The sequence below is a fragment of the Rana temporaria genome, chromosome 13, assembly GCF_905171775.1.
Source record: "Rana temporaria chromosome 13, aRanTem1.1, whole genome shotgun sequence".
NCBI classification, from domain to species: Eukaryota; Metazoa; Chordata; class Amphibia; order Anura; family Ranidae; genus Rana; species Rana temporaria.
Window position 1 is genome coordinate 15,330,238 of NC_053501.1, and position 10,216 is coordinate 15,340,453.

General features: G+C 48.5%; 1 protein-coding gene across 1 annotated transcript; it reads left to right on the plus strand.

Moving 5' to 3' along the window:
• Positions 1 to 727: 727 nt before the first annotated feature.
• BATF (basic leucine zipper ATF-like transcription factor) lies at positions 728 to 9,283 on the plus strand. The gene is made up of 3 exons (XM_040332699.1): positions 728 to 3,645; positions 3,739 to 3,843; positions 8,291 to 9,283. Exons 1-3 carry the CDS (start codon positions 3,583 to 3,585, stop codon positions 8,465 to 8,467), a joined length of 345 nt encoding a protein of 114 aa, XP_040188633.1. The 5' UTR covers positions 728 to 3,582; the 3' UTR covers positions 8,468 to 9,283.
• Positions 9,284 to 10,216: the final 933 nt, after the last annotated feature.

Below are 10,216 nucleotides of genomic sequence, written 5' to 3' on the forward strand. Positions count from 1 at the left end.
GGCGATCAGCGATTTTTTTTCGCGACTGCGACATTATGGCAGACACTTCGGACAATTTTGACACATTTTTGGGACCATTGTCATTTTCACAGCAAAAAATGCATTAGAAATGCATTGTTTACTGTGAAAATGACAATTGCAGTTTGGGAGTTAACCACAGGGGGCGCTGAAGGGGTTAAGTGTGACCTCATTTGTGTTTCTAACTGTAGGGGGTGTGGCTGTAGGTGTGACGTCATTGATTGTGTTTCCCTATAAAAGGGAACACACGATCGATGATGGCGCCACGGGGAAGCCGAGTTTACATACAGCTCTCCCCGTTCTTCAGCTCCAGGGAGCCATCGCGAGGGGGCGGCTAGAAACGAATAGCCGCGCCCTCATCCCGGATCGCTCCCTGAGGCTTACCGAACGCCGCATGTACCGGGGGGGGGGGGGGGTCCCGATCGGACCCCTGACCCGCGGAAAGGCAGCGATGTGCGGGCATGTCGTTCTGCCTGTCCGTGCCATTTGGCCGACGTATATGTATATGCGGCGGTCGTTAAGCAGTTAAGAAGCTGTCCCACGATGGCCGTGTCCCAAGCAGCGTCCTGGAATCCATAGTTTGCCCTCCTGAACCCAGTTTTTTGCCCTCCTGACACACCTGTACTGTGCCCTTCTGTCTCCACCCCTGTACGTTGCCCTTTGTGTTGATTAGTCTTTGATTTATGGAATGCGTTCTTATTGTTTAAAATCAATTTAATTGAAAATACTAATAAATATATGTTTAATTCTATCAACTATTTATACTTGAATTTTTGAGAGTAGGAGCGTAAATTGGGGCCGGATGGTAGGGGCCCCAGTGCATTACTTTGCCCAGGGGCACATGATGCTATTAAGACAGCCCTGCACAGGGCAGCTTTGTTCATTTTTGTTTTCAACAATTAGTTGTTTTTGTCAGGTGGAGACATCGGTGGAAATTTTGGTGAGAAGTTGCACACACGTGTGTCTGATGGAAAGTGATGTCACTGCGTCACACTGTTTCCTGCCCCCCCCCAGCACTGAGTGCACGCAGCACATCTTCCCTCTCTGGGGTTTTCCTGGGCCTCTTCACCGCCACCTCCACTTCTACAGAATCTGACGTTTCACATGTGACTTCCAGCTCAGGTCCACAGACCCCGAAACCACACCGAGAGGTGACAGCGTCATGGGAGTGAGACACTGAGAAGCGGGGGAGGGGGGCACTGACATCCTGCAGGGGAATAGGACCTGTCCTCCGACACTGAGAAAGAGAAGACAAACTAACACCCTACAGGGGAGGAGCACCTGTCCTCGACACTGAAAGTGAGGAGAGGCACTGACACCCTACAGGGGAAGAAGGTCTGTCCGTGGATACTGAGAGCGAGGAGAGGCACTGATATCCTACAGGGGAAGAAGGTCTGTCCCTGGATACTGAGAGTGAGGAGAGACACTGACACCCTACAGGGGAAGAGCACCTGTCCACAACACTGAGAGTGGGGAGAGGCACTGACACCCTACAGGGGAAGAAGGTTTGTCCCTGGATACTGAGAGCGAGGAGAGGCACTGATATCCTACAGGGGAGGAGCACCTGTCCCTCGACACTGAGAGTGAGGAGAGGCACTGACACCCTACAGGGAAAGAAGACCTGTCCCTGGATACTGAGAGCGAGGAGAGGCACTGATATCCTACAGGGGAAGAGCACCTGTCCCTGGATACTGAGAGCGAGGAGAGACACTGACACCCTACAGGGGAAGAGCACCTGTCCCTGGATACTGAGTGTGAGGAGAGACACTGATATCCTACAGGGGAAGAGCACCTGTCCCTGGATACTGAGAGCGAGGAGAGGCACTGATATCCTACAGGGAAAGAAGACCTGTCCCTGGATACTGAGAGTGAGGAGAGGCACTGATATCCTACAGGGGAAGAAGACCTGTCCCTGGATACTGAGAGTGAGGAGAGGCACTGATATCCTACAGGGGAAGAAGACCTGTCCCTGGATACTGAGAGTGAGGAGAGGCACTGATATCCTACAGGGGAAGAAGACCTGTCCCCAGAAACTGAGAGCAAAGAGAAACACTGACAACCTACAGGGGAAGAAGACCTGTCCATATCACTGAGAGTGAGGAGAAACACTGACACCCTACAGGGAAGAAGGTTTGTCCCTGGATACTGAGAGCGAGGAGAGGCACTGACACCCTACAGGGGAAGAGGACCTGTCAACGACACTGAGAGTGAGGAGAGGCACTGACACCCTACAGGGGAAGAAGACCTGTCCCTGGATACTGAGAGTGAGGAGAGGCACTGATATCCTAAGGGGGAAGAGTACCTGTCCATATCACTGAGTGAGGAGAGACACTGACACCCTTCAGGGAAAGAAGACCTGTCCCTGGATACTGAGAGGGAGGAGAGACACTGACACCCTACAGGGGAAGGAGACCTGTCCGTGGATACTGAGAGTGAGGAGAGGCACTGATATCCTAAGGGGGAAGAGTACCTGTCCACAACACTGAGAGTGAGGAGAAGCACTGATATCCTAAGGGGGAAGAGTACCTGTCCACAACACTGAGAGTGAGGAGAGGCACTGACACCCCACAGGGGAAGAAGACCTGTCGGCAGAAGTTAAGAGTAAGGAGAGGAACCGACACATTAGAGGGGAAGTCCTGTCCCCAGACACTGAGAGTGAGGAAAGGCTCCGACACCCTACATGGAAAGAAGACCTGTCCACAACACTGAGAGTGAGGAGAGACACTGACACCCTACAGGGGAAGAAGACCTGTCCCTGGAAACCGAGAGAGTGAGGAGAGACACTGACACCCTACAGGGAAAGTAGACCGGTCCCCAGAAATTGAGAGCAAGGACCTGTCCCCGGACACTGAAAGCGAGGAAAGGCACTGACACCCTACAGGGGAAGAAGACCTGTCCACAACACTGAGAGTGAGGAGAGACACTGACACTCTACAGGGAAAGAAGACCTGTTCACAACACTGAGAGTGAGGAGAGACACTGACACCCTACAGGGAAAGAAGACCTGTTCACAACACTGAGAGTGAGGAGAGACACTGACACCCTACAGGGAAAGAAGACCTGTTCACAACACTGAGAGTGAGGAGAGACACTGACACCCTACAGGGGAAGAAGACCTGTCCCTGGAAACCGAGAGAGTGAGGAGAGACACTGACACCCTACAGGGAAAGTAGACCGGTCCCCAGAAATTGAGAGCAAGGACCTGTCCCCGGACACTGAAAGCGAGGAAAGGCACTGACACCCTACAGGGGAAGAAGACCTGTCCACAACACTGAGAGTGAGGAGAGACACTGACACTCTACAGGGAAAGAAGACCTGTTCACAACACTGAGAGTGAGGAGAGACACTGACACCCTACAGGGAAAGAAGACCTGTTCACAACACTGAGAGTGAGGAGAGACACTGACACCCTACAGGGAAAGAAGACCTGTTCACAACACTGAGAGTGAGGAGAGACACTGACACCCTACAGGGGAAGAAGACCTGTTCCTGGACACTGAGGACCACGAAAAGGCACTAAGTGAATCATCAGGAGAAGAGGACCTGTCATTGGACACACAGAATATGCAGCCAGATTCAGACAGCAATGAAGCCGGGTACAGCAGCTCTCCATCCAGCCATAGACAGGTACCATGTGTGTGTGTTTTGTGTGCTGTGAGCCTGTCATGGTGTGTCCTTTGGTGTCACCTCTCTCTCTCCTGTCACCATTCTCATCCTCAGGACTCCTCAGATGGTGTGAAGAAGGTTCAGAGGAGAGAGAAAAATCGAATTGCAGCACAGAAGAGCCGCCAGCGTCAGACCCAGAGGGCAGACACTCTCCATGTGGTGAGTGCTGAATTTATAGTGTAATCCATAGAGAGCCAGTCCACCAATCAGCTCACAGCTATGCAGCGCTAAGATCCTGTCTGCATGGAGTCTGTGGCCCAGATTCTCAAAGACTTACGACGGCGTATCTCCAGATACGCCGTCGTAAGTCCGAATGAGCGCCGTCGTATCTATGCGCCTGATTCATAGAATCAGTTACACATAAATTCGGCCAAGATACGAGCGGCGTAAGTCTCCTACGCCGTCGTATCTTAGGGTGCATTCTCACGCTGGCCGCTAGGTGGCGCTTCCGTAGTTGTCAGCGTAGAGTATGCAAATTACATACTTACGCCGATTCACAAACGTACGTGCTCCCGGCAGTAGTTTTTTACGTAGTTTGCGTAACTCGTTTTCGTCGTAACGTTGCTCCTGCTTTAGGAGGCGCAGCCAATGTTAAGTATGGACGCCGTTCCCGCGTCGTGATTTGAAAATTTTACGTCGTTTGCGTAAGTCATCCGTGAATGGCGCTGGACACCATTTACGTTCGCGTCGAAACCAATGACATCCTTGCGACGTCATTTACCGCAATGCACGTTGGTAAATTTTAGGGACGGCGCATGCGCAGTACGTTCGGCGTGGGAACGCGCCTAATTTAAATGATCCACGCCCCCTACCAGATCATTTAAATTATGCGCACTTACGCCGGCTCCTTTTACGATACGCCGCCGCAAATTACGGAGCAAGTGCTTCGTGAATACATCGCTTGCTCCTGTCACGGCGGCGTAGCGTAAAGACGATACGCTGCCCCGCCGCATCAGTGCGCGCCCCTACCAGAATCTACCCCACTGAATCTAGCTATAAGACTGGGATGCCACTAAAGTGTGTGTAAAGGCAGGCGTCCCAATACTTTTGATAATATAGTGTATGTATTGGGTTGTTCTTTGGTGGTAGGTTATGGTAGTAACAAGTAATATAAAGCTAAATTAAATATATTTATTTATTTTACTATTTTGGGTCAGTTTTCCTTTGATAATAAAAAAAAAATCAGGAGATTTTATAATAATTTACCACCAAATAAAAGCCCAATTTTGTCCTGAAAAAAAAAAAAAAAACACGGTATAATCCACCTATGATGTACAAAGTAGTTGTGGTGATATGTACGGTTTTACTAACAAATGTCAAAGTTGCAAAATTGTGCTAAGGCATAAACATTTATTCTACCCTTAGATGTGAAGGGGTTAAGAATAGTGTGTGACTTGTGTTGGGAAGTGTAGGCTCCCCTGTACAGAAACTGACATCACTAGAATGTATGCAGTGATGGTTCTGTGTGGTGTAGAGCGTGATGCGCGTTACCGACAGGAACAGGAAATGGCGAGGAAACAAGACGAGAGGCAGATAACTGCGTTGTGCATGCAGCCGCTATGTGGTGTATGGAAACTCCAACAATTACTCAATATTGGTTTGTTAGCTATCCCATTGAAAGTATTGGGCCAGATTCATAAAAGAGATACAACGGCGTATCTCCTGATACGCCGTCGTATCTCTGAGATACGATTGTCATATCTATGCGCCCGATTCATAGAATCAGTTACGCATAGATATCCCTAAGATCCGACAGGTGTAAGTGACTTACACCGTCGGATCTTAGGCTGCAATTCTAGGCCGGCCGCTAGGTGGCGATTCCATTGCGGTCGTCGTAGAATATGCAAATGACTAGTTACGCCGATTCACGAACGTACGCTTCGCCCGTCGCTGTAAATTTACGTCGTTTCCGTAGAGATACGCGGCGTAAAACTAAACCTGCCCTCTAGGTGTTCTAGCCAATGTTAAGTATGGCCGTCGTTCCCGCGTCGAAATTTAAAATTTCACGTAAGTCGTCCGTGAATGGCGCTGGACGCCATTTACGTTAACGTCGAAACCAATGACGTCCTTGCGACGTCATTTAGAGCAATGCACACTGGGAAATTTTAGGGACGGAGCATGCGCAGTACGTTCGGCGGGGGAACGCGCCTAATTTAAATGGTCCCGGCCCCATTTGAATTAGGCGGGCTTGCGCCGGGCGGATTTACGCTACGCCGCCGCAAGTTTACAGGCAAGTGCTTTGTGAATCAGGCACTTACGCTGAAAACTTGCGGCGGTGTAACATGAATGTAATACGTTACGCCGCCACAGCGTAGGGCGATTCTACCTGAATCTGGCCCATTGTGTTATATCTGTTTGCTAAGTGCAGAAAATCCCAGTACCTAGATCCCCCCTCCCTCCGGTCTACAAAACACCTCCCCCTTGCTAAAGAAGCTATGGGAGGGAGAGGTGTTTTATAGTTCTGTACCATGGTGACAATGCTGCTCCTCTGTAGATACAGTATAGTGAGATTTGTCACCATAGGGCAGGACAGAGTTTGCCACAAGGAAAGTATGGAAGCTGTCGCTGCTGACCTCATCCTGAATCTTAACCACTTTCTGCCCACGCTCTAGCCGTAAGACGACTACAACGCGGGCTTCCTTTGTCGGGAGGGCACACACAGTGATCGCCGAGATCCAGCTGATCACAAATCGAGTCCTGTCCGATGTGTCCGCCATAAGGTCGCAGTGACGATAAAAATCGCTGATCGCCGCCATTACTAGTAAAAAAAATATATTAATAAAAATGCCATAAAACTATCCCCTATTTTGTAAACGCTATAACTTTTGCGCAAACCAATCAATAAACGCTTATTGCGATTTTTTTACGAAAAATATGTAGAAGAATACGTATCGGCCTAAATATTTTTGGAGGATATTTATTATAGCAAAAAGTTAAAAATATTATTTTTTTTCCAAAATTGACGCTCTATTTTTGTTTATAGCGCAAAAAAATAAAAACCGCAGAGGTGATCAAATACCACCAAAAGAAAGCCCTATTTGTGGGAAAAAAAGGACGGCAATTTTGTTTGGGAGCCACGTCGCACCACCGCGCAATTGTCAGTTAAAGCGACGCAGTGCCGAATCGCAAAAAGTGGCCCGGTAATTGAGCAGCAAAATGGTCCGGCGCTGAAGTGGTTTTATACCAACAAAGGAAAGTTCTATTTGTGTGAAAAAATGTAATGTGGGTAAAGTGTTGTATGACCACGCAATTGTCATTCAAAGTGTGACAGCGCTGAAAGCTGAAAATTGGCCTTTGCAGGAAGGGGTGTAAAATTGCCCGGTAGGCAAGTGGTTAATTGGGTGCTGACCCGAATATGTGGCAAGTGAAGTCAGAAGTCCTGATCTACAGCTTGCATGTGATGACTTCATAATCTGCTGTAGCTGTGCATGGTAGCCAATCACTTTAAGCCTTGTACACATGATCAGATTATCAGACGAATTTTCGTCATTTTTTTGTTGGAAGCGAGTCTCAAATTGAAAGTGAAGAGGGTACTCGCCATCAGTGTTATTGAAGAAGCTGATTGGCTACCATGCACAGCTGCAGCAGATTTTGCACTCATCACTTTTCGTAAATCAACCCCAATGTTTGTACTCCCCTCCAAAAGGTAGTAAAATTGTGTGCAAAGGCTTGGATGGAAGCTGCTATATAATATTCTGATCTCCTCTCATCTGGACAGCTGAACCTGCTTGGTGTAAGAAGCCCTGCTGTCCCCTGCTGGGCATGTCACAGGTTGGCACCTTCCATCCCAGGTTTCTCACACCCATTGTTGCGCAGACAGGGCCAGATTCTCAGTGGAGATACGACGGCGCATCTCCAGATACGCCGTTGTATCTCTGAGTTGCGCCGTCGTATCTATGCGCCTGATTTATAGAATCAGTTACGCATAGATTTCCCTTAGATCCGAAAGGCGTAAGCCTCTTACGCTGTCGGATCGTAACTGCATATTTACGCTGGCCGCTAGGGGCGTGTACGCTGATTTATGCGTCGAAATATGTAAATCAGCTAGATACGCGAATTCACAAACGTACGCCCGGCCGACGCAGTACATTTATGCCGTTTATGTTAGGCTTTTCCCGGCGTATAGTTACCCCTGCTATATGGTGTCGTACCAATGTTAAGTATGGCCGTCGTTCCCGCGTCGAAATTTGAAAAAGTTACGTCATTTGCGTAAGTCGTCCGTGAATGGGGCTGGATGTCATTTACATTCACGTCGAAACCAATGATGTCCTTGCGGCGTATTAGGAGCAATGCACACTGGGAAATTCCACGGACGGCGCATGCGCCGTTCGGGAAAAACGTCAATCGCTTCGGGTCACACAACATTAACATAAAACACGCCCCCCTGTCCCACATTTGAATTAGGCGGGCTTACGCCGGCCGATTTACGCTACGCCGCCGCAACTTACGGAGCAAGTGCTTTGAGAATACAGCACTTGCCCGTCTGAGTTGCGGAGGCGTAACGTAAATCGGATACATTAGGCCACTGCAAAGATACGCGCACCTACGTGAATCTACCCCACAGCATTTATTTTGACATCTGATCTGTAATTTTGTCTCCCTGCAGGAGAGCGAGAACCTGGAGCGCGTGAACGCGGCGCTGCGCAAAGATATCCGCAGACTACGTGAGGAGATCAAATGTCTGACATACACCTTGAGCAGTCACCAGTCCACCTGCACCCTAGCAACCCACAAGATGGCTGCCATCCCACCACGCGTGGTATCCCCCCGCTTCCAGCAATGACGTATGCTGAACATGGTCTGATGTATATAGAACAAAGGAGGAGAGCTTTTACCTCCAGACATTTGGGGAGAGACCATACATACAGACATTGAGTCCACCAAGATGGTCAGCCAATCATCACCATAATCCGACTCAGACTTCCCCTGTACCGCATCCGGATACATATACCAAAGAAAAATAGAGAAACACAAGTGTTGCTCCATAAAGTTGGATTTTTAGAGATAAAACTGGACAAAGAGGTCCTCCTGGGCTCCTAATATATGGTGGATGAATAAAACTTTTCTCGACGCCTTACGTTTTACTCCTCTTAGGATTTATCTGTGTGGGATTTTGTCCCTTCCCCTTTTTTCTTATGACAATTCCTTGATACGGTCCTCAATGTATAATCTTTGTATGGATGGCCATTTGCAAGGTTGTTGGATGTTCCTCTGGTTGTAGCTTCGTCTAGTTCTCCGACAATCTTCCTGCCCCCCCCCCCGGGTGGATCCTGGGTGTTGTAATTTCCACGCGCCCCTATGCCTGCCCCTAAGACCTCTTAGCGCACAGCTACTACGCCGCCTGTGAAAATAGCAATATCAAATATCCGCCTCATCCTGAAGAAGTGATGTTCACTGCGAAACCCGTTGACGGTGACTCCAGAAACAATGCTTTGTCATACATCATCAGATAAATATTGTGATTTTGTGACTATTACAGGGGGCAGATATCTAGGCTGTTTTTTTTTTTTTTAGGAAGTTATTTATCTATTTGCCCTTTACAGGGATTTTACCTATTTATATGTTATTTTATTGGATATAATAAACTTTTTATAACTTTTTTATGTTTTTATAATTCTTGTCCGCCTCATACTGTACCTCTAAAAAATGTATGGGTCAATATTTGTGTTTCTCTGTTTTAATTTGGATGGTCAGCTATTGTCCTTTCTGTACAATGCCGTGGTCGGCAGTATGGCGAGAAGTGGGAAGGATGAGGATCCGGGGTCACCTGGCACAATAGAACATTTTTAGCTAGATTCATAAAGAGTTACGCCGGCGTATCAGTAGATACGCCGTCGTAACTCTGAATCTACACCGTCGTAAATTTAAGCGTATTCTGGAAACCAGATACGCTTAAATTAGGCTAAGATACGAGCGGCGTAAGTCTCCTACGCCGTCGTATCTTAGGGTGCATATTTACGATGGCCGCTAGGTGGCGCTTCCGTCGATTTCAGCGTAGAATATGCAAATGAGCAAGATACGCTGATTCACGAACGTACGTGCGCCCGCCGCAATTAGTTACGTCGTTTACGTAAGAGATACGCCGGCGTAAAGATAATGCTGCTCCCTAGGTGGCGCAGCCCATGCAAGGTATGGACGTCGGAACAGGCCTATCTTTTTACGTTGTTTGCGTAAGTCGTACGCGAATAGGGCTGTGCGTAAGTTACGTCACGTCATAGGCAGTGTTCGACGTATCTTAGGCATTCTATCCGACGCATGCGCACTGGGATTCTTTCACGAACGGTGCATGCGCCATTCGTAAAAAACGTCAATCACGTCGGGTCACCAGTCATTAACATAAAACACGCCCCCCTGTTCCACATTTGAATTAGGCGCGCTTAGGCCGGCCCATTTACGCTACGCCGCCGTAACTTAGGAGGCAAGTGCTTTGTGAATACAGCACTTGCCTCTCTGACTTACGGCGGCGTAGCTTATATGCGATACGCTACGCCGCCTCAAAGTTATGCCAGTCTTTATGAATCTGGCTACTTAT